We start from the raw sequence: 25776 nt of genomic DNA on the forward strand, positions 1-25776 counted from the left end.
GAGGAGGGCGATCAGACCTAAGTCTTTACTGAGATTCATCTGAAGTGGTTTTCGCTACGAAGCCCCACGCAAGCACCATAGCCTTGCTCTACGGTAGTCGAGGTTCTGGGCAAATGATGCTGAATTGGAAAATTGATCTAACCATAATGGCTCTAGGACTTGGTCACCAAGACATTTTTGGCTCTAACCCATTCGAAGAAGACCGAACCTCGGACGCTATGGAGAATGTTTTGGAGATCAACATTGTGAAGAGCTTGTGTCGGCGGGGAGATTCATAGGTCGTTGCTTTCTTAGTATAGAAGAATCGCTATCAGGACCTGATTTTCATTTCCAATCGGGAGCGACTGAATGAGCAATATTTTCTATCGTAAATTAATTCTTTTAAGATAGTTTTCTACTTCTATACTTACATTTCCAAGTATTCGTTGAAAGGTTTTCTGCTTCTTTAAATCCTGCAATGTACCTCCCGTTCTTCCATCAATGGATAAAAATATACCAAATTTCATCCGTAATTTTCTCTTTATTTTTATCAAACTCTCCTCTAATTAAACTACTTATCACTCAACTATCAAACTAAGTACACATTAGTCTATCGACAAAACTGAATCCACACTATTCCTATTGCGAGGCTCTAATCGAGGTCCACCTAAGTAGCTAATTGGATTCGAGAATTGTCGATGTGCTTCATCGATATATGCAGGTGATACGTGCGCTTTTGGATTTCGACGTGTGACAAAGGGTGAAATAGGAATTCCGGAGATCCTCATAGTATCATCGAGGCTATCGTCGGGACTGGAGCCTTTGAGGAAAGCCGGCTCATTGCTAGGTGAATTCTGTCCTACTGTTGCTAGTGTGGTGTCGAGACTATCGTCGGGACTAGGGTCTTTGAGGAAGGTTGGCCCATCGCTAGGTGAATTCTGTTCTACTGTTGCTAATGTGGCATTTGTCGAAGCGGGAGCGGGTGCAAATGATATGGGAGCTGTTGCCGGATTTTGATGATTGGCTTGATGGGGTAGTTCTTCATCATCTTCATTAATTTGGTATAATAATGGCATCTTGCTTTCATATCCGTCCATGTATTCATCCTAGATATGTAGGCATCATTGTTTTCTTTACTAATTACTTTAAACTGCTTTGTTTGCTTGAAAAGCTTTGCTGTTTTGGTGGGAAAAGCGGATGATCTTAATTCTAACCGTTCGTTGTGTGCGAACGTGATGTGGAAGAATAGAAAGGCATTGATTACTTTTGTGAAATTCAAAACAGTTAATTGCAACATAAAAGAACGTTGATTAAGCATCAAGGTCTCTACATTTTGGTTCTCTCTATTGTAAGGTGAGCGTGGTTCCTCCTTGAAACACCGGTTTGCCTACAAAGCATTCGTGCAAGCTTGTCCTTATTAATTAATGAATGAAAACTGGTAGACCTCCACCTTATGGCTGAAAATATAAGCGACTTAAAAATCCTGTCTTTGTAAGCTTATCCTATTTATTGGTTTGATGTTTTTCTAATAGAGAATATGAAATCATCATCATGTTTTTCATGGGACCCTACTAATAATAATAGGTAAGGGTGCGTAATTGCATGCATCGCTTGTGCTTTCTTCCTGTGAAAATACATCGGTTACTGACTTTATTGGCCCTAGAATACTTAACTAAAGTTCCATCGGTATTCCAATTTTATCTTTACCTTAACGATAGGTGCGGTGCGAACCTAGGCCCTTTTATGTGAAGGTACTCCTAAATATCTTTCCAATTCCGCCTTTGTCTTAAGTGCACAGAGTAGGAGCGAAAATGTTACACGAGGAAAGGCTCGAAATACCAAGGAGACAGTACACCTTTGTATGGACTTTATATATCTAGGTAGCGAACCTGGTTACTTTAGAGGTTCCGGTGGAATAACAAGAGAGCATTAATTATCTCGTCACCAAAATACCACAACCATGGCTCCAAGTTCTCAGTTTTGACATTTCGGCTTTGCAGAGTACTAAGGAATCTATGTCGTTATATGGACCGATGAGGGGTAATATGTGTCATAGTGTCAATACGACATGCTGGTGTCAAACAACTAGAAAATGCACTTTGAACCACCATCGACAGTTTTGATACCAACTCCTCCTTTCACCTCGTCATACCCATCAGTAAGGAATATTTCGATAGCAAACGATAGAAGATGAACTGTGGGTATTCTATCCAGTAAAGAAGGTAAAATTGAATGTGAGGAGGTCACCCATAATAAAAACCGAAAAAATATGAAACAAGTGAAAACAAAAATCCAACTCAAACAAGGATGCAACATATATTGAAGTTTCGGAAGATGCCGTGACAAGTGGCAGCTAATCTTCCAATTTAACTGGAAAGGGACACTGGCTGCGAAAAAAACAGTAAGAATGGCTCCAATGCCAGATGTTCCTATAAGATTGGTCTACAAGAGGGTTGAAAAATTGAAGTGAATATCAATGAAGAAAATAACCGAGATTGAGTCTTTATCAAAAGCTGAAAGCGCTGCAACTCCAAGGAAAATACGTAGTTGTGCTTCAAATCCAATTCCGGAACAAATGGTTAATAAGGTTGTTCAGGAAATCGAAGAAGCAGTATAGGTCCCTGGTCAGATAACAGAAAGGAAAATGAACGCAATCTGCGGAGGATTAGATTTTGAGCAAAGGAAGAAAGAAATTTACTGGACGATATAGGTGAAAACGTGAGGGGGCTATTTTACAATATAATTTTCGTAGATAAACGATTAATTGTATTTTATGCGCCTAAAAAACTACATTCTTTGCACATGGCGCGGTGCCTTATCATGGAGTTGCCACTGCCGCCATTTTGGTGTGACGAAGGTGTGGATACTATAAACTACAGATACTATATTTCGCGAACCAACTGTTCCCTCCTATAACGCGTTAAATTCTGGACCCAACTGTTCTCTTTTTTAGTGGGTTACATTCGGGATGTACTAAAGAAGGGAACAGCTGGTTCCCGAAGAGTAGTATCTACTGGCATATAGAATGTAATGCACTAATGATGGAATATTTGGTTCCTGGAATACAGTATCTATAGCAATAAAAAAATTTTTCAATAAAAAACAACCGCTTAGGTACTAGGCATAGGTTTTGGTTGAATATTCCCACCGCAGCTCTACTCTAGCCAATGCACATCGGAGCTTATAAGAAAGATCTTGAAGGAGATGGAAGACGAGAAAAGTTACGTCCGGCGCTCAGTTTCGCAGATTCTAGAGTACTTGAAGAAAGGCGATAAATTCTTTTGAAAGAGGTTATATACGAGGTTCATTCAGCTGGAGAGTAGTACGGGAAAGTAGCAGAGAACCGATATTAAAGAGGCTGTCAGCTTTATAAGCTTCTTGGACACATACAATGGAGAGAAACAAACTCCGTTATGATATTTACATAGCATGCTGGTCCCAAGCCCAGATAAAGGAGGAGGGTTTGAGGAAACGTACTATTTACTCTCCTTACTCAAACAAAAACCAAGTGGTAAGATCAGGGAAAATAAATAAAGTATAGTTGGAGTTATTCCACTATGCTAAATCCTACCTGATCTCTCTTGGTGACAGATTCTACGACAGACCAACGAAGAAAATGCATCCAATGTCGTTAAAAACAAAGTTATTGTGTTTAGTCATAAGTCTGACCTCAGTCGACGTCTCAGGGGGGGGGGGGGGGGGGTCCGGTCCTGTCGAGAAAAGGGCAAGGGTTCTTGATGCGTGGATGACGTTAAGACGTAAATAAATTAATCGGAACGAATCAAATATGAGCCGGTGCGTTAAATATTTGCACCCTGACTGGAAAGTCCAAGGAACTCGCCAGAAACCCTCCTTGATATTTGCCAAAAGCTGGGACCGAGAAAGATGCCTTCTGCAAAAACGGCGAGGAAGACGGGCAGCAACCCTATCGGCCAAACCAAAACTAAGTGGCTGTGGAGGACTTCCTTGTGGTGCGACCGGGAAAAGTTGAACTCACTTTGGTTTGCTGGCCGTAATGTGGTACGCGAATGTTTCATAGCCTAATGAGGGCGATGAGACTTGAGCCTGCAACGGGACACATCTGAAGTAGCTTCGTCACGAAACTGGTATACTAGTACCATGGGAATCGGGATAACCCCTGAATTCTCATATTTCAGGGGAAAATTCAGCTCAGTTGTTTGCGGTTGGCCCCCTTGTGTGAGCTTCATAGGGGCTGTGAACAAAAAGATGGATTTAGTATGGAAGAGATATTTAATCAGAAAGCCTCCATGAGTTGTGGTATACAAAGCTTCCTAGTCTCTGTTACAGTGGCAGGCAGAGTATCCTTTGGGGTTTAGAATAAATTTATATATTCATTCCATTATTGTCTATCCAGTTAGGTTTCAGAAATAGAGATGATGTGCTGGAAAAGCATGACAGATTATTATTATTCTGTTAAGGGAAAGTCGCACCGCGTCCTTGAAGAACTATTGTGCCCCTTTTATTGGTTATAGTGTACCTGTTGATTATAGTATCTCAAGCAGGCCTGTAACCGTTAGGAACTTTAGTATGTTCCCCACTTCCAGAAGTTTCAGCTTTGCATCTGGTATTAAGTGTTCTCCCAGATGTATCGACCTACTTTGCACAAGTGCCGGACACTGTCCTAGGACGTGCATAGAGGTTTCGTCCTCCTCCTCACAGAACCTGCAGGCAGTGTCTGTAGATATCCCTAGCTTCCCTAGGTGGTAGTTCAGCCGACAATGACCAGTGAGAATTTCCACTATGATTCGGAGGTTCTTTTTGGTGAGGTTTAAGCAATCCTTTGTGCGCATGGGTTCGTATCCCCCAATAAGCACCCTTGACTGCTCCATCCCTGGTAGGCCCGCCCAATATAGTTCCCTCAACCGTTTCTCTTCGTTTCTTAGATTCATATCCATGAAACCGTTTCCGATTCCATAGAAGGGTTCTGGCCCGTGTAAAGGCATCCCTGCTCCCTTCTTGGCTAGTTCATGCATGACAGATAAATTGAAGCTTCTTTTTTTTCAGACATTTTCACATTCTAGAAAAACAGCCAACAGCTAATAAAAGATTCATTAGTTTAGATCGGTGAGGAAAGGGTTGGCTCGTAGTCTGCTCTTTTGCTAAGGTTTAATGGAAGCCCTTGAGGCCAAAAGGACGATTGCGTGATGGCGTCTATGACGTTGGGATTTTGTTTGTTACCTTGAAGATGTTACGCGAGAAGGTTAGTGGAGATAAGCTGGTTTTGCTTTTGACCAATTCAAAAATATTGAGAATAAGTTAGCCTCAATATTAGGAGTCCGGAAAGATGGCAGGTGTAGTTTGTGGTGTTTCTATCGTAGGCGTCGGTTTGGGAGATGCCCGTAGGAGTCGGACCAACGTCTTCCTGGTCCTATTATTGCGGCGTGACAGTTGTGTCCCATTGATAAGATTTTTAGGGGGACCTACGGATTGGCAGCACCGCCTAACTGGAATAGTGTAGAACAACTTTCGCGGGGTGCTGCTGGGTGAAGACTGAAGTGGGGGTACCACAGTGCCCGAGAAAACACTATCTCCCATTGGGAGCTATGTGCCGAAGGAGGGTTTCAGTTTTTTCAGAATGGAAGAAACCATATTACCTAATCGCTGCTATTGCCAGTTTGCTGATGTAGCATTTATATTGAATCAGTGAGCGAACGTGACGGAAAGATCTAGACACTGAGTATGGGAATGTTCCATAGCATTCACCACCGTTAAGGGATTTACAACAGAACCATTTCGGCTCCTTGTGAATAGCACGGTGTGTGCTAGCGGGGATGATGCCATAATGTTTATAGTGAAAGTATAAGTTTCCTTATGGCAATCCGCAATGCCCTCCCAGGCTCATGTATACATAATGCGGAGTGAACGACGATCGATTGAAGGACATGCGCTTTGTAATCTACAGCGGTAGTTAAGCAATTTTGATGGACTTGAGCAGTTTGATGATCAACTCAAAAGCTGTCCGGGAATGCAGATGTTATTAATATTTTCTATATCTAACTTTAAAATCGTGATAGTGTTTGAGACGTAGAAACTGTCTTCATCCAGATCGAGTAGGCGGCGCAAGATATTGGGCTGCACATTAATGAAGGCAAGACAAAATATATGGTGACAACGTTAGCACCAAAAGTCCTTATGTATTCCTCGGAGACCTGGGTTCTTAGTAAAAGAAATTGCGAAATCTAGACCGCGTTCGAGAGAAGAATCTTCCGAAGAATTTTTGGCCCCTTACATGAGGATGGACGATTCCGTAGCCTACACGACGGCGAAATCTATGAGCGATACTATGACCGTCAGGTTGTGAATAAAATCCGACTCAATAGGTTATGGTGGGCGGGTCACCCAATCCGTATGGATGAGTCAATAAGGGCAATATCTACGGCAGAAAAAGAAGACGAGGCAGACCCTGCCTGAGATAGAGCGATGGGGTAGGTTAGGATGCCAGACAGCTTTTAGGGATATCGAATTGGTGGACCTTGGCGCAAAACCGGGATGTCTGGAGTTCCTTATTAAGGTAGGCCTAGACCGGATATTGGTTGTTGTGCCGTTGATTATGATGATTTCGGAAGGTCGCGGTTCAAATCTCATTGGTGGCAGTGGGATTTGTATCGTGATTTGATGTCGGATAGCAGTCGAGTCAGTTGTGAATGATTACCTGAGTTAAATCAGGGTAATAATTTCGGGAGAGCGCAATGCTGACCACATTGTCTCTTATAAGGTACTATAATGCAGTAGTGCACCGTTTAGGTATTGAATGAAGTGCTCTAACACACTTCAAGACGTTTTTTTTTAATTTTTTTTTCTTATATTCTGTTTCATTCTTTTATTTTTATCTTAAGATTTCCTAGTATTTTTTTAGAAGCTCCTTCTTATTTTTCTTTATCCGTCTTCCGAAACTAAATTATTGTTGAATAAGTTCATTAAGTTTCTCTGGTTTAAGAATATCCTCTTCCTCTCCTGCTTTCTAACCCCGTAAAACTCATATTAATGAAAGGGTATCTTCCAATATAATGGCCTGATGGTAGTAAGGCGGGAGGGCTGCACCTTAAATGCAGCGTCTCATTTCACATCTGAAGCAGAAGAATAATCAATTGAGGATGCGATCTGTTGTAGATCTTCTCTCTTGATCGCGGCACTCGGAGTCGGAGTCTCACGTGCGTGGTCTAGGCGTTATTTTTTTTTATTTTCAACTTCCAAGTTTAACTTGCTTGTCAATCTTTCGGTCGATTCGCACGATGTCCCATGTTTGTTTGAATTTCGTGTTCTGGTGCGGACCCAGGCATTGGTTAATGACACGTGGAGTTTTGCTAAATAACACGTGAGGGATCGAAGTGTTCAAAGGTCCCCTCACCTCACATCCCAGACCCTGACTAGCATAGAGGCATGCTAGCGCGTGTCGATGGTACGCCTCGATTAAGCTTCAGTATTCCCAGATGAACCTTCACGGTCAATTTTTTTTAGGTTTTTGGCGCACCTCTTCGCGTTTGGTCATCTCCGGCCACTCAAGATGGCTTTTTGGCCATCACTCAATTCACATTTTGTTATTATAAAGTACTGTTTTACATTATGAGCTAGTTCAGAAAGCTGGCATGATTGGTCAAATCGAAGATGACAGAATTTGAAACCTAAATAAAATTAGTTGGCGACAAAACCTCACAGCTGCCAACTTCAACCTCGAACGGGGTTCAGCGACAAATAATAATGGCAAACAGAATCCACTATCCAGTCCGGAAAATAAGGAAGAATAGGGAGCTACACAAAAGTTAGCTCCGGTTCTACAAAACCTTAATAAGACCTGCCTTGCTTTATAGTTGTGGAGTATAGACTTTGACTTAGGCGAATTTTAGTTGACAACGGGTTCTATAAACTGTAAACTGGTGATGCGAAAAATGAAGTGGATAAGTCACATACAACGAATGGTCTACGAGCGAATACCTGGAAAGTGTTAGCAAATCGCCCTAAAACGAAGCCATTCAAACAGTAGGAGGACTCTGCTGTCGATATCAGCAAAAGGTTGCTGAATTTCAGTTATACGATATGGTAGAAGGGTCGAGGTGCTTTAAAGAGCTATATCCAAGAGGATCATCGTGCCATTTCTTTGAAGTATTAATTGCTTGGATAATATCACGGATTGGCCCTTGTTCTCGTTTAAGAAGTTAGTTTTTTTTTTCAGGATTTACCTATTAAAGGTGTGTTCATTTGCCTATTTCTACCCTGACAATTGATAGTATATATTTCGGTTGAACATTGAAGCTAAAAAAGGGTATGGGACGTGAGGCGAGAGGTCAGCGACATCACGGTCATCTCCTGACATCGCGGCTCTGATCGGAGAGTGGAGAGTTTCAAACGATATGACATTCTCGGATCACAGACGCATTGATTTCGTAATGGGCGTGGATCCACCTCAAATTGGGTGATGTATAAAATAGAATTGAGCGCCCGAGTCCAGATCCCTGGGAAGCGCATCAAATCCATTGCTGGAATTGACAAGACAACCCAGATGATCACCACTGGCATGAGAGGAGCTTTCGAAGAAAGCTGTCTACTCAAGATGCCAAAGAAGGGTAAAACACCATAGTGAAACTGGGATTTGGCAAAACAGAGGAGAACAACCAGGATGCTCCTCAATCGTGCTTTGAAGTGTGATTCAGGGGCTAGTTGGAATCGCTTTAAAGAGGTACAGAAGGCTCTAAAGAAGAGCATAAGATCGGCTAAACGATCATCATGGAGACGCTTCTGCGAAGAGACTAACCCTCATGAGGCCACCTCAAAGCTGAAGCGGATTCTGGTTGAAGGAGGTAGCCAGAAAATGGGTTATTTACGTTTACAGAACGGGACGTGCACAGAAGGCGATGAAGAAACGGTAAACCATTTGCTTGAAGTGCACTTCCCAGGCAGTATCCAAAATCTAATCTCGGGGCCAACAGGTGCATACAGCCCTCAACCAAGAGACTGGAATCTGGCATGCAAATTAGTATCACTGGAGCGAATAAAATGGACATTTAACTCGTTCTATAGATACAAGGCTGCAGGTCCAGATGGCATCATTCTGCGCTAGTATTAGAGGAAATGGATGCTTTGGGTCTACATATTCGGAATATATATCGCGCATGCCTAGCACACGCTTATATTCCAATTAAATGGCGTGATGTGAAGATGTTATTCATACCGAAACCAGGGAAACCTACCTACACAGACGCAGAAAGCTTCCGACCGATCCGTGTAACGTCCTTTCTGTTAAAAGGACTAGAAAGACTAGTAGATCGGTACACAAGGGATACATAGATTCCTAAGTGGCTACTTCACCATAGGCAACACGCATACCAAAAAGGCAAATCAACGGAGATAACATTTCATGAACTTACGGCGACGTTCGAAAAAGAATACGCCTTAGGCGCATTCATGGACATCGAAGGTGCCTTCAATTATGCCTCATTCGCGGCAATTTGTGATGTGGCAAGACAACATGGAATCGAACCGCTTCTAATCAGTTGGATAGTTCACATGCTAGAGTGGAGAAAAATCCACATATCGGTCGGTCAGAAGTCTATTGAAGCAGAATGTCTTAGGGGCTGCCCACAGGGAGGGGTTCTCTCTCTACTGTTATGGCTCTTGGTAATGGATACCCTCCTGTGGCTCCTGGAGGACAAAATAGTCTTCGCGCAAGCATTTGCGGATGACCTAGCCATAATAATTACCGACAAGTTTGCGGACATAGTATGTGACCGCTTGAGTGCAACTCTGGATGAAATCCACAGTTGGTGCCTCCGCAATGGACCCACGGTGAACGCTAGGAACATTGGACTAGTTATGTTCACTAGGAACGTCAGGTGGGGCAGCTATACGCTATCCACCTTAGCAGGGGCGGAAATCCAGTTGGCACGAACAATGCATGGATCGTCTGGTGGCCGAGACTGAACTTTGCTAACAGCAGGAAGCTACTAACGCAGATTCAGAGACTTAGTTGCCTAATTATTACTGGAGCAATGAGTACTACGCCGACTGCGGCACTTGAAGCTTAATTTACCCCCCATTCAGGTGGTGAAACGGAAAGCAGCCAATGACGCATATAGGCTACCATAGGATACCATTGGGGCGTGGAAAGGCGGCCAATCACACGGTCATGCGTCTATCTTGGAAATTCCTTGACAAACATCCGGTAGTACTGATGCCGACCGATCATATGGTTTCCAGATTTGCCTTCGAAAAGACATACTCCGTTGTAATCACCGAAAGAGAAGAATGGTCGATAAGTGCCCATGAGTCTTTTCAGATTACAGACTTAATAGTCTTCACCGACGGGTCAGTCATCGAGGGTGGATCGGGCGCAGGGATGTTCCCGGAGAATCCGATTATAGAACTGGCCCGACCCCTCGGAAAAATGACGACCATATTCCAGACGGAGATATATGTGAGTGGAATTATGCGGTGTTTCCAACGATTAATTAATTGAAATAATAAAACTTGTTGTTTCTTTTTCGTTGGTGCGGATATTTATTCTTGCAAATGCCGATATTTCGGGAACCACTTGTTCCCTTCATCAGTGCCAACAAGGAGATATATGTTATTTCATTGGCAGCAGAAGAATGTCTGCGACAAAAATGGAGGGGTCGCACCATTCGAATCTGTTCCGACAGTTGGACGGCATTATCAGCACTAAATAGCAACGACATGTCAAGCCAGTTGGTGTGGAGTTGTCATCAGGTGCTGCTGAAACTTAGCCGACTGAATGAAACATTCCTGATGTGGGTGCCGGGGCACTATAACATCGCCGGTAATGAGGAAACGGACATACTGGCTCGCCGAGGGTCTGGATCCACAATGGTAGGGGCAGAACTAGCTCTTGGAATCCGACCATCTACTGTCAAGTCTACTGTGAAGGGTGAAATTGTAAGGATTCACGTAGCCGAGTGGAGAAATTTGGAGTCTTGCCAGCAGGCGAAAATTCTTGTGAAAGAGCCTAGGGCCACTAGAGCGGCATTTTTGTTGTCCCTCAAGAACTGGGACATGAAAACTCTAGTGGGGCCTTTAACGGGGCACTGCTCCTTAAACTACCATATGGAAAATATTGAGGTAGTGGTTTCGGCTATGGGCATCCAATGCGAGGAGGAGGCATTCTCAGATCTCAGACGAAGACACCTTGCCAAGGTTTTCATCAATGAAGAATCTGCACACTCTCTGCATCTGGAGAATGCTCTCAGATTCGCTAAAGCCTGCGAATACCGTAGGCGGGAAGCCATTGGATAGGTGATTTACGGGGATAGTACAATGGGCCTAACGTTGGCCTGAGTGTTCGGAGCTGCGGCTCCCCCAGGAAACTAAACTAATTAACTAAAGTTGACGTTATTTTTTTTCAATATTTTCCACGCACTGTGTATACGCCTCCTTCAAAGCATCGTCACTTATTTATTACAAGGGAGGGGGGTGGTTGTTCACGATGTGAAAGCTACATATGAAGGAAGGAAGACGATTTCAGTTCTGGTCATTCGATGGAATTGAATGTGACCAAGGTTTGTAGATAGGATCACTTCATAACTAAGCGACGCTGAGCACAGTCTAGCCGCTCAGTGCCAGCTGAGGGTGAAAAACACCCGACAACGTTACACTGTCATCCTTGGACTGCTATATTATGGGTTTCGGCTAGGATATTTCTTTTAATCGAATTCGTCTGTTCATACACGAGCTGCTTCCGGGGGTGTTTGTGTACTCTTCCGGATCCAACAAAATACCAGAAAACACTTGAAGGGATTTACTCTTCTTTCAAAGAGAGAATCTAAAAACGGAATATATTTTCTTTACAATAGGAAATCCCTTTGATCAAAAATACATCAGTGGATTTGTCGATGAAATCCGAGAAATCTTCCCTTTAAAATGTTCTACGAATCGATTTGTCCTTGCGTTGTGCGGCAAAAGAAACACCATTAATTTTACCAGAAGAAAATCGTTTATTTTCCCGCACAAAACATATCAAAACAAATCCATTATGTCTTCACAGGAATACTAACTTGGTAGCTGGTGTGCTGACTGGATATTAGCTAGCTGGCATCAATCTTTCGTTTCCGTTTTTGTCCTTGCTTCCTAATAATATATAGGTAGACAAAACAGAATCCCATTTTCCGGGGGAATGTTTGGAAAATAAGAAGGACCTTCTATCATGGTGCTGTCTTTGGAGCCATTTCTTATTTATTCTCCTTTCTACGGCTCCAACGTACGCCCAATAAATAAATAAATACAAAGCGTCAGTAAATCGACCCTAATATGTAATTGGCCATTCAACTCAAGTAAAATAGGTTGGGAATGAGGGCAAGAGATTTGTTCCACTCCATACGTGTGGCGCACGTCTGAGTGGGAATCGCCAGGAAGTAGGCGCATAAGTAGTTGGTAGGTGACGTTAAATAGGAAACCGTATATCTTCGAGGTCTTTACCTTTTATTGTTACATTGCGGTGCTGCCTTTTGCTTCTTGAACGTGCTAGTTAGTCCTGTCCGGGGTGGGGGTGGGAAGAGACCAAGGGTCTGCTGGTGGGAGCAGGCTAACGAGGAAGGGTTCGTTTCACCAATATACGGGTGGTTTCAGGTTCACCATACAAGTACTCGCACAATGCACTTTCCGTGTTTTATTGAATGTCTGCTGCCGGACAAAAACCACCCCCATGTCGTACGATGGCAGTAACTTAAAGCGGTAATCCCTGCACATAAAACATGGTCATTATGATGTTTTCCTATTTCGCTCAGGCTCGGTCTTTCCGGATGGTGGTTGAAAGATTTGCTGCACTGAATTTCAGAGATTTTTTTTCCCATCGTTTGGTTTTTCCTAGTTTTTGAGGGAGTGGAAATGTGAGCTCGGTTTTGCCACGGAGATGCCACTCCATACGTTATACTTAGTGAGAGCATAAAGAGTAATTTCAGGGCGAATCTTAAGACAAAAGGATCATAAGTTATGCACCGAATTTATATGAAATGAGGCAAACCATGAGCAATGGCCCAAATGGAAAAGTAATCACCTTTCCGCCATAATCACATACGCAAAGGACATGAGCGATTTCAAGGGGTATATACTGTGGCGACCTCCAGTTATCTGCAGCGTCAGGGGATTTCCATATAATGCAAATTTTCCAAACCACCCGGAATAAGTTTTCCTTTTTTGCATTTGGCTCATGTGGTGTTGCAAAGTAGGCTTGACAGAGAATTCAATTGTTGCCGTGCTAGGGAAATATCTGAGAGTTAACTTTTCAACCAACCCCGAATCTACCGCTGAATGGAAATGTATTTATTCCAAATTTTACCCATGCGTTCTGTATCAATTTTTCGTTCATATTTCATTCGTTCTCGTTATCTATGAACAATTTTCGTGACGATATTAAAATCCTGCAGCTGACGGGGTGATTATTGCATGGTAAAAGTGCAGATACCCAAGTTGGATTTATGCGGAACTTCATAATGGGAGCTTTGTTTAAAGGACCCCGAAAGCACGGAGAAAACAAAACGCAAGGACAAAGCAGGTCGTGTTTAAATTTTAATCAACATCCGATATGAAGCTCGAGCTTAGTTCCATGTTGGCTGGGACAATGGGAAAATGAATGCTTTCAAAGCACCCTGCTTCTAATATGTTCACTAAATTGAGGATCTCTGTCTGTGGTTTTTTGACGATGTGTTTTTGCTGAATATTTCCACCACGAAATTCAGAATGCAGACCATTGAATTGGTTTCGCTGGGAGATTTTAATAGGAGTCGTATCAGATCTACAAATGCGGGAATAATGAAAATGAGTTTTGGAAAATTGTGTTTGGCTCTTATATTTTTTTAAAGGAAGTTCTAGTTTAGTAATGGTTTTCGGTGTCGCGGTAGGAAGGGATAGTGTTGGAAAATAATGAGCAGAAGACTGTCAACGCATTCACAGGTGCGTTTTAATTAAAAATATGAGCCGCGTCTTTTCGAGCAGGAAGGAAACGCTCAGCGGAAGTGTTATAGGCGGGGAGATGTGCGTCTATGTACAAGCCAGGTAGGCGTGGACAAAGCGCCCCGCCCGATGAAAATTGACTATAGGGAGGATATCCAGAAATAAAACCGAACATGGAGGAGAAGAGGAAGGATAAAGTTACTGTTCACAGCTCCCCTATCTTATTGTGGTTAGGGAACTTAGTAATGAAGATTCCCAAGGGAACCAGAGGTGAGGACTGAATTTAAGCGGTAATCTAAATCTCCCGCCTCCCCACATGGATCATCTGCGACCTTTAACCTTGCTCATGATAGGGAGTGACGTGCACGAAGTGCCCGATTAAGTAAATCTCACCCTTTAGTTCACAGTATACCTAGCTCCTAGGAAGGGGGGGGGGCTTGAGAAAGCCTCTCGGTGAAGAGTGAATCGCGAGTGACCGGTATACGTCGACACACACTGCTGACGTCGATGAGGTGATGCGAGCATAGCTCTGCCAAGGTAGTAGTTGTGACACGCATCAAGAGCTAGCCCTATCGGGACCCTAGTCGGGTAATCTGCATTGAACCAATGTTGGTAGCTCGCGCGTTGGTCCGAGCGAGCGTTGATTCGTCCGTGAGTTAGATCAGGTTCTTAGGGAGTTGGGGTAGGGGTCTTGGCCAAAAGGGTGCACCCATTTCTGACTATTGCGGCCCACTCCCTTACATACGATGGAGAAAAACCCATGGAGAATAAAAATAAAATAAATAAAAAAATCTACGTACGGGAAGAAGGAAGAGTTGACTGCATTTGGGCGCATCACGCAACGTCGGTCACCGCAGCAGCAAAAGAGGTAGAGAGGACTCAATCATCCGATGTGATACAGGGGCGCCCAAATAGAGAGGAAGCTTTATAAAATGTCGCCGATGTTGGTGTGGGGACGGAAACTCCACTAACCTGCAGTGCTCCTGTTAACAAAACAGCCCAGTCAAAATTGCTAGACCTGAATTCTAACACGAACCGAATGGAAGGGTAGTTGACCGTGCTAGCTAGAGCTAAGCTCATCAACAAATGCGCGTGAACATAGGCGTCAAAAACATTCTGATGGAACTTTAGGAACTACTGGGCCGCATTTTCTTCTACATGCGCAGAATGGGTCAAAGGGAAGATCTTAGATCTTGACTGCCTTACAGAAAAGGTCGAAGTGGGGGCGGCCATAAATCGTGAATGTCCAGAGGTAACCGATGCCCAGATATTCATTACTCCTGCGATTGAAATCATTGGACAACACGCGAGAAAACTCCCAAACAGTGGGAAACTCAAAATTGGATGGATAGTATGCAGAGTAAGAATAGCCCCCACCAAGTGTTAGGGGTGTCTGAACTATGGACACATGTTTGCAATTTGCCAGCGATCCGATAGGAGGACAGCATGCTGCAGGTGCGGTCAGGTAGGTTACCAAGCCAAGATCTGCAACGAAAGCGAGAAAGCGCGAAAGCTTTGTCCAGTCCTTAGGGCTGAATTAAAAGAGCTAGGACGCGACTAGCATTATCCGTGTCCTACAAATTTACATGCGCCACAGTGCAATCGCTCACGAACTGCTAGCTTAGTTCGCTGTGGAGGTAAAGTCTGGCTTAGTGCTTAGCAGCGAGCAATACCGGAACAAAAAGGAAGCGCGTTTCGACTTATCGGGTATCGCTGCCATCTGAGTTCGGGACGGCATTTAGCTTCAAGTTCTTGCCCAAGGACGAAAGACTGACTTTGCCTGGACTCGGTGTTTAGGGATAACGTTTTTTGATGTTTACCTAACGCAGAAAGCGACGATGCCGGACTTTCGGCACAAACTCCATGGCCTAGAGGACGGAGTTTCGGGAACGGAAGGGCGACTTTAATGTTAAGATTCTTAAATGGGCCATCCTCCACCTGGACTTCAGAGGCCAATGCATCTTGGAAATGACGTGGGAACTGGGCTTGTTTTAAAAAACTGAGAAGAAATCATCCTGATGTAACTTTCCCGTTGGAATGTTTGGTGCCGTCGGTGCACGGGTGGCAAGTTCGGGAAGATTTCTTGGTAAGTGACCACCGATGGATTGCATTCAAAGTAGTTGGCAGTATTTGTCGGAGTGCATTACCACGGCGCTCTGCTTGCATATGGAATGTCATGAGGGTGAACATATTCGTAGTATTAGTGAACGACAAGGAGAGTCATAAGCTCCGGCGTTTGGCACAACGTTTACACGCCAGCGAGGAGGTATGCGACACAAAGCCAGAGTACATATCAGCAAAAAGAAGACTCTGCAGCGCGATAAATAAAAGCAAAGCTCCCAGCTGGCAGAACCTACTCAACTAGGTAAATGGAGATCCATAAGGACTTGGCTTGTACCCGAGAAAATTCGGAGCTTTGCGGAAACCCTGCGTACTTAGTACTGACCAGACGGACCGCATTGTGCGGGCAGTATTTTCTAGACAGCCCAGTGTGTTGTGATGTGAACAGCGCGCAATTTCCACCAGGAAAGAGCTCGAAAAGGCAATTCTCAACATGGAAAATAAGAAAATGCTAGGTACTGACGTTTAACGCTTGCCTGAAGGATTGCGTTTTTTCTTGTCGCAGTGAGGTGGCGAGGTTCGCGTTAATCAGAAAAGGAAAAGGGGACCTCCAGTTGCCCTCAGCATACATGGAAGTCATAGCTGTGGCTCATCGAGCCGAAGCACATAGCCGCTGATCTTGACGAGGGATACATCGTTGAACAGGTGCAAAGCAGACTTGGTATATTGAGGCGACGGGTACGCGGAAAAAACCGAAGTAGTTACCCTGACCAGAAAGAGAATCCCGACCCTGCGTCCCATATGGATCGGCGAGTTAAGAGAGAAAGTCAACACTAGCGGTTAAATATCGGTTTGATGCACGACTAGGAGATGAGGTTTCTCGAGCAAAAAAAGAAGTAGTGGTCAAGGTTGCAGCTGGAGTCTCGGCTTGCAATCGGCTAATGGCCAATGTTGGGGGCCCTATATACACCAGAACACGTCTTGGTAGCAATGCAATCTGTTCTGTTTTAGAGTGCGAAAAAATGGGTTGATACCCTTGGGAAGCATGTGTATCATTTCAGAACCGGCTGTTATGGTGATCGCGGGAGTGATCTCTTACTTTCCAAGGTAAAACAAAGACCATAGCAGCCAACTATGACCAATCTAAAAATTAAAAAAAAACCGAATTTGAATTTCGATCGTTGCAATGGAGAACCGAAATCTAGAGGTAGAGCCTAGACGCACGTTCAGAGAACAATCCAATTGGGACCCAGCCCTTAACGAATAGGTCGAAGTAGGCTCCTACTATCAGCGCTTCTGACCCCCGGGTGCCAGTCGGCGGCAGCTAGTTATGATCCAAGGAGGGGTTAAGCAATTAATTGTAGGATAGACTGATGCTGAGTGTACCTGTCTGGGAGTCGACCTATCTTTTTCTGGGGTTGAGATGAGGCGCACTAGGTGCAAAGTCTCTCGTATCCCAAGACCGTTAGAGGGTGGTGATCCAATTATTAAAAACACGCTACGGATCAAGATTCAGGACTCCAAAAACATATGCACAAATCCAGGTTGTTATGCTAACTGTGCCCATCATATAGTTTGCAGTCTTGGATAAGTGACTATAACGAATCGGAGCCTCACTGGTCACTTCCGTGAGTAAGCTTACTTTGCCGTGTTTGGCGGACATTTAAAGCCCCATACTCGTTCGAATCAAATTAGCGGACAATTTGAAAAAAGCCAAGGAAAACAAGAAACAAGCGGCATTCAATACCGCACACAAAGGCAAGCAGGGGAGCCAATCTCAAAATTTGGCCACTGCGAACATCGCAACCGACAAAGGTCCTTACTTGGAAGGCAGGGACCAAAAAAAGGCCAGGAAGAAGACATATGTCAGTGGTGCATCTGAAAGAAAGCCTGGAACCAATAGAGGCTCTTAAGAATGCTTAAGATGGATCTAAGCTGTAAATAACGGAAAATAGGAAGAGGGGAACAGCGGGAATCGGTCCACAAGAGGGAAATGCTTACAAGAAACCCCAATCCGAACCTAAGAAGGACGAAGTCTTGGTTAGGTCTGAGGTGAAGGTAGAAGCCGGGAAATCCACCTACAGCTATGTTGGTGCAGTGAAGGGCATCCAATGGTTGTACTCCCGAAATTATTTCCGGAGCAAATATTTACTCCTGTGGAGTAAGGAACTGTAGAAAACTGTGCGTGAGCGGACACGGCGGAATTGTTTATTCCTAAATTGGCTGGATGGGAACATAACTGTTGACTTGTGCAGGGGATGGTATACCACTCGTACTCATGGTGACAGTCTACCTTCCCAAAGCTGCAGCGTTTGGGAGGAAGAAGCTTCCGTACTTCTCAATTGCGTAGCACAAGGATACGTGGTTAAGGAGAGTCTTTAAAATCCCTCAGCCAAAATCTTCACGGTCGGGATAGATGACCAATCCTTGGAGGTAACCAGACGACGTAACTGCCTTATCAATTATAGATTTGGCATACATACCTGTGCACGTGCCCCGGTGGAAAACCTATCGAGATCCCTAAAAGAATCGTGGAGGCTGGTGAGTTCCAAAGGTCAGGACCGAGCAGGGAAGTGGACGAGCTGCTCACTGAGGACGAGAAGCTGGACAGCCGAGATTTTTTTAGCCGCCAAAACAGGCAACAATACACCAGAAGGTGCCATATGGAAGGAGGAAGATAATACCCCGACATTGAGGAAGAGTTCCAAGCATTAATGATGCCAATGGTCAGCACTAAGATAGCTAAGATAATCATCCACTATGCAAAGGCAGGATCTGCAGGTGGGCAGTGATATTAGATATTAGATTCGCAACCGAACTGGTCAAGGTGATGGAAGACCTCATCAAAGTCATCATTGATGTATATGAGGCCAATTGTTTGCCGAAGACAGTCATATTAGCAAGGAAAGTGACCTGGTGAAACAGGAACTAAGCTAGAATTAGAACAGAGGCCCAAAAACTCTTCAAACGGGCGAAACAAACTGGGGTGTACCGAGGTGCAAAAACGCATCGACGACGTATAGCAATATGATCAGTACAATTGTAAGAATCGGCTGGTAAGTGGCATTCAATCTGATGGGATGCCTTGGATTCGGTCATACCACGAAGGCATGTACCAGTGCGGGAGACCATATCAGCATTCATATTGCACACTGTCGACGTACCCATAATTGATGAGCTATATTGAAATCACAATGGTGGCATTTGGGTTAAAGATCGAAAGAGTCAAACGACGATAGGGGCTTGCGGCGAAGAAGCCTTCCAAGAAATAATGAAGTAACGGAGAAGGAATTCATCATAGCTAAGGTGAGGGGAGTACAGATATATGGCTGTTATGCTTCATCAGCACAACACTAGTCGAGTATGAGTGCTCTGGTTTTGGAGGGGAGAAGAGCTGGTCCGATAATCATAGCGGGGAATTTGAGCTGGTAGACTTTTGAGTATATGAGAATATGAGGGGACGTATTCAGAAGAAGTCTTCGCTGGAAAGGGGGTGCCTCAAGGCATTCAGGGTGATCACCAGGTATTATGCAGGGAGATCAAGGGCGAATTGACTTTGAAAAATAGGTAGAATTCTGGGTGGTTTACCCTGGTGGACGGCGGAGGCTTTTGAGGAGGACATATTTTCCGCAGGACTCAAGTCCAACCAGACAAAAGTCACCTAAATTACCAGAGAAAAAGTCACCTAAATTACTCAATGGGTGATGGGTGCATGTGATGCTACCTTGCCCAGAGCCCGACTGCACCCCAGTAAGCAACCCAACTACTGCGAACCGCGCATGTTTTCAGGCAATGAAACTTTATTAGAGATTCCGGGGAAAACCTGGTGATGATCGACCGAAGGTACACAGGGAACTGCGGGGCACCTAAGGGACGCCATTTACAAAAGCAAGAGGGGCTGCTTCGAAATGCTGTGCGAAGACGCCGGCATAAATATTTAGGGTAGGATTGCAGGGTGATAATAAAAAGGCTGCAAAAACAATTCTAGGTTAACTGCCCGCGCCTTCCAAAAGAAATTGGGGCGAATTTGTTTCCTTACCATCTGGACAGCAGATGGACGCATAGGCTTATTTATAATATTAGGGTATGGCTTGCCCAGAAACACGGAGAGATCAATTATCCTGTTATTTGGAAATTTGAGACCAAGGGCTGGGAAGGAACATAAGCTTTGGGGAATAGTTCCGGAGATGCTGAGGTCGAAAGAAAACCGGTTTACAGTTTTCTTCGCAATTATAAAAATGCAGAATATGCTGCTGAAGGAAGTTAGGATAAGGAAAACTCCAAAGACTAGAAATGCGAATGCCACATGTCGTCTCGTGGCGCTGGGGTTGGAGAGACCGTGATGATTTTTAGTAAGTGCGAATCCCCCCAGCTGGAGCGTATGTGTCCTTTTAAGATTTTCTGGCCTCCGTGTACGAACAAGGTTTGTCAAACGGTCGTTTACGAGCGTCTAAATAGTTTTTACGTTCCTGGGATATCCTTTAACGGAAAAGCGGATAAGCGATAGCCTAGAACAAATATAATGATATCTATGGACGTCATCCTATATAAATGAGGTAGTAGCCATAGCAAGCAACACTTCTAATTAGTACTATTACATTCTTTTTTCGTCCCTAGCTTTTAACACACATGGTGCACTTCCGTGCGCTGAATATCAATTCATTTGCAGAATAGCCAAACAATTCATTTGTAAAGTAAATTTACCGTCCGCATTCATCAATAGCACAAAATTCACAATCGGCCCTTCATATTTTAATCCAAAAGTTTATTTTCCCTTTCCAGGGCTGTCTTTTTTTTATCACATAAAATACATGAAGGGTACATCATAGTACGCATGGAGTTATATTACAGCATCGTCGAGGACTTCGGAAGTGGAGGAAGGATGCATTAGACAATGGCAAGATATGCTATGATACTATGAGTTGACTATTTTTGAATTATGATGGTGACCATTTGTTTCCTTTCCATCAATTTTGAATGATAGCCGGCGGGTGTTATCTTGAGCGATTGGTGGTGGTGGTCCCCATGAAACTTGACGATGTCGCTGTCTCATGCTTCCTCTAGTCGATCCAGGCGGACTTGGATCGACTTTCTTTCCATTTGAATTGGTAACCTATATGATGAGAACATAACATGTTTTATAAACTCTAATTTTTAATGGAGAATAATCCATGCAGCAATTCATGCTCGGTTTATCGTGCACATGCGTATTTGTAGGTCGATTCACAAGTTTACTTTTACAAGGTAATAATATATTTTCTGGGAAGATTGTTTTATTTGCCGTGCTATAAGTTCAGTCACTAGTTCCGCTAATTCAATTGCATTACTTTCCAAACTGACGAACGTTGTCTTAATGTCAAGAATATCGTCTATATCGTATTTTATCGGTAGCGTTTTACTGGAGCAATTAAGGTACTAAATGTCCGGCATAAAAGGGATTTTTGATTTTGATAAGTTTGGTAGTTCAGTACATAACGCATTTTATAATGATGAAGAGGCAGTCTTTGTCAAAGAGCTTCATGCAGAAAAAATAATGCTTTTAGGCAAACCATAAGTTTCACGTTCTATCAAGGTTAATGGTAACCCGAAATGTCAACCTAAAAGACTGAAAAAAGGCACTATCGGTGACAGTTAAATCTTCATTTCCAACGAAGGCTATCTAAGCTGATTAATCGGTCTTGTATGGCGGCCCAATCCATTTGGTAATAATGGTGAGCGGTGTAAACAGCTTAGGAAGACATTATACTTATTAGGTGGATAAATTACTTGTAAGGATTTTACAAAAGATGGCGTTCATGTTATTAACTCGCATCAAGCTATACTGCAACCAACTTCATGACGAAGCGCCATCATCAGACTTTAGATCTCAGTATATGCCATTTCGTTGTAATGTAAAAAATATGATTTTTGTGCTTCAAACATGTCAAATTTTGTGCCATTGAAACACAATTGTGCGAAGCAGCACATTTTTGATTTAATTGGAAGACAGAAGCAGCGGGAAGTTATCGATTGTGAGAAGTTTATGGGGTACATGCTTCATCACAACAATGATGTGGGTAGTGGTTTCGACACTTTAAAAATAGCGACTTTAACGAATGTTTTGGATAGCCGAAAAAGTTTGAAAGTACCGAATTGAAAGTACTATGGCGTGAAGATTCGTGTCAAACCTAAGAGGAACTTGCCGAACTAATAGGAGTGACCAAACCAGCCATTTCCGCATGTCGAATAGCGTCCAAACGGAAGGAAATTGGGTACCATACGAACTGAACCTGAGAGCAACTGGCAATGAAAAGTAGATCTCCTACGACAATCCCAAGTAAAAAAAATCATGTGGTTACGCCGGACAAGCATCAACATTGAAGGCAAAGCCGAATATTCACGGATCGGAGTTCGGGCTCTGCATGTGATGGGATCAGAAGAGCACCGTGTACTATAAGCTCCTCCTTATGAACGGACTCTTCAGGGGGTGACCGACCAGAATATGCCAAAAGGCACGACATGGTAATTTTTCAACAAGATAATATTCGGCCCCATGTTGGAAAAGAAATGTTGGAAGCGTTGAACTGATCTATGTTATCCCACTTGTTATATAGACCAGACATAGCTCCTTCCGATTACTACGTTTTTCAATCAATGACGCAAACTGAAACAATAGAAGAATAGGAAAAATTAGCTGCTAACGATGCACAATAGTTTGAATAATCGCATTGTAATCAAGGTTTAATTTCACGAAAAATATCCTTAAAATTAATTTATACTCCAATAAATGTGAGGACTGAGCCAAAGCAGGGCGTCAAATTTTACTTTAAGTCGGTAGACGTAAACCGTATGGCTAAAATTTGCCAACAGTAGCACGAACAAGTGGTTTAGAAAGCCCTGCTCCTCCTTTAAAGATATGATGGGGGAAGTACGATTGATCCTGTAAAGGGTCACTAAGTTGCTCTTTCTTAACAGGTACTTTTTCCGGCTTCTAGAGAAGGAATGGAATTATGCTGAGCTTCTGAAATCTTAATATCATTATCCAGAAGTTGCTAGGTAGCAAATTAGGGGAGAAAGTTGAGAGCGATTTATATGACGGCGATACTACCTCGATTGATGTAATTAAATATAAAAAGTCAACAGGGTCATGAGCGGATCCTTTAATGCTCTAGTTCTTTCCCCTTGGACAAGGACAGAGATCCTGGTGGGACCTATAAAATGTACCAATAGTAAAGGCATGGTAACAGTCCATAGAGACAGTATTTCACGAGGTTCCGGCAAAAGTTGAGAATTCAATAGGAATACCAAGGAATTTATGAACGTGGAAGGTGTCTTTAACTACCCCTCGTTCTTTGTGATTTGTGACATGGCAAGGCAGCATGGAACCGATCCGCTCGATTGGATTCTTCACATGCTGCTGACGGATGGAAGTCTATTGGATAATGTTAAAATCTGCTCTGAGGGGGGAGGGGGAGCGGTCGACTAGCTTTATCACCTTGAATTTGGTCCCTTGTAATGTTCCCCTTCCTATTTCTTCTAGAGAAACTAAGGGTCTTTGCGCAGTTATTTGCAGATGATCGATCCAACTCATTCTTGGAAAATTTGCAGACACAGTACTTGAGCGCAACTTAGCAAGTGATCCACAGATAGTGTTTCCATTATGAACTCACAGCGAACGCTAGTGAGACTCGATATGCTATGTTCACTAGAACAGTAAGCTACACTTTTCAATGGAGAATCTGAGTCTAGACCCAGATTCTCCGCTGAAGTGGCAACTAATTCGATTGGGTCCCAGTCTTTAACGGAGAAGCTGAAGCAAGCTCTTCTGTTAGCAGTTGTGACCCCGGGCTCCAATCGGCGTTACCTGCTGAGGCTAAAGCCTTTACAACGGGTAAGCATCTGTCCTCGGACAGCAAATAGCTTTCGGGTAAATCGTCTCTGGCTAAACCGCCTTACAGGCAAACCACCTCCGGGCAAATCATAACCCGCGAACTGTGCACAGGCTCCTCCCTCAACGATATGTGAGAGGGTGCGCGACCAACTCTGAAAAGTGTCACTAAGCTGTCAATGTTCAAAAGTTGCTTTCTCTCATTTTCAGAAGAGGAGGGTAATGGTGCTGAGATTTTGGAACAATTTGGTATCCAGAACAATCTCAACACCTCCACTTGGATGCTGCTAGGCAGCAAAGCAGGAGAGAAAATCAATAGGTCGTTAAGTTTCTTTAACATCGGCGTTGCCAAACTGGATATTAGGAAGGTTCGGGAACAAATGGGCTGCCGGTTCTACTACAGACTTGGGATCGTTACAAGTGTCAGCTCCTAAAACCATTGAAGGGACATACAGTCAACGGCATCTTCATCTGAAGCGTAGATAAGGTGCCACATTTCCCAAATAAATTTGTAGCATTACAAAGCGGTGACTGCACTTGCCAATCGTCAGATCAAAAGCTGCAAGACATTTATTAAACTCATATAAGAACCGTGGGTTGTGGGTGGGGTAGTCAGAGGCTTAAGCTTTCAACATGCTGAACTGTGATAAGGCAATGTAAGTGATAAACTCCGCTCCTGCATGGTGGTCTCAAAAGACCTCCATGGTAATTTAGTTAATGAACGCAATACACTCTGCGCGGTTACTCATGGAGAAACACCGTGAGAAGCATCGCCCTCTTTACATTGCCTTTCTGGATCTAGAGAAAGCGTTTGACCGTGTACCATACGAACTCATCTGGTATGCTTTACGACAACACTTCGTGCCAGAAGAACTCGTGCGCTGGGTTCAATTGCTCTACCACGATCCGAAAAGTAAAGTTCGAAGTATGGCGGGTGTATCAAAACCGCTTCGTGTCTCTGTTGGTGTTCATCAAGGAAGTGTCCTCTCACCACTCCTCTTTGTCCTTGTTATGGACACCGTCACACGGGATATCCAACGTCCAGCGCCCTACACACTGCTTTATGCAGATGATGTTTTCCTAGCACCTGATAGCAAAAATGATCTCGAGCAACTTGTTCAAAAATGGAATGATCGCCTCATGCAACACGGTCTCAGATTGAATTTAAACAAAACTGAATTTTTGACGACCGATCCCCATGAAACAGGCACAATCACTGTCAGCGGCAGTGATCTGCCCAGAACTGAGCGATTTAAATACCTCGGGTCAACGCTATCAGCCAATGGAGAACTGCGTTATGAAATTGCTTCACGCATTAACGCAACCTGGATGAAGTGGCGTTCCACAACTGGTGTCCTTTGTGATCGACGTATCAACGAACGTCTCAAATCTAAAATTTACCGCAATGTTGTCCGTCCAGTCGCTCTCTATGGTTCTGAGTGTTGGCCGGCCATAAAAGACAATGAACGGCGTCTTGCGGTAATGGAGATGAAGATGCTACGTTGGACTAGTGGCGTCACACGTTTAGATCACATCTGAAATGAGGATATCCGCGATCGTTATGGGGTTGCACCGATCGTGGAAAAGTTGCGAGAGAGGCGTCTTCGATGGTATGGTCACGCAGTTCGTGCAAATGAGAATTCACTTGCCAAGATTGGTCTGAACATCGAAGTCGATGGTAAACGACCAAAAGGCAGACCTAAGCAACGGTGGCTTGATACGCTGGATGGGGATTTGAAAGCCTCGAGATTGCACCCAGATCAGGCATTCGATAGAGCCAAATGGCGAAGCCGATCACGACGAGCCGACCCCGCTTGTGAATGGGACAAAGGCTGAAGAAAAAGAAGAAGAACTATGTGATGGCACACCACAACGGCCAAACTAACTATAAAAAGTCAACAGGGAGATATTCCAGTGGCACATTCATCAGAGCTATCCAATATGACAAAACT

The 25776-nt window shown here is 43.8% G+C and overlaps 1 protein-coding gene across 8 annotated transcripts in view; it reads right to left on the reverse strand.

Moving 5' to 3' along the window:
- Window positions 1-511: 511 nt before the first annotated feature.
- The window catches only part of LOC119647574 (contactin-associated protein-like 2), a 231225-nt gene continuing 205960 nt past the window's right edge, over window positions 512-25776 (reverse strand). For 7 of the 8 annotated variants that reach the window (XM_038048580.1, XM_038048576.1, XM_038048574.1 and 4 more), the window contains one exon: window positions 512-1085. In XM_038048580.1, coding sequence (XP_037904508.1) covers window positions 585-1085 — 501 coding nt within the window. In that variant the 3' untranslated portion in view covers window positions 512-584. Of the gene's footprint in view, window positions 1086-20684; window positions 21071-25776 lie in introns of those variants that run through there. The other variant, XM_038048582.1, reaches the window with a different exon arrangement.

This window comes from Hermetia illucens, chromosome 2 (assembly GCF_905115235.1).
Source record: "Hermetia illucens chromosome 2, iHerIll2.2.curated.20191125, whole genome shotgun sequence".
In the NCBI taxonomy this organism is placed as follows: domain Eukaryota; kingdom Metazoa; phylum Arthropoda; class Insecta; order Diptera; family Stratiomyidae; genus Hermetia; species Hermetia illucens.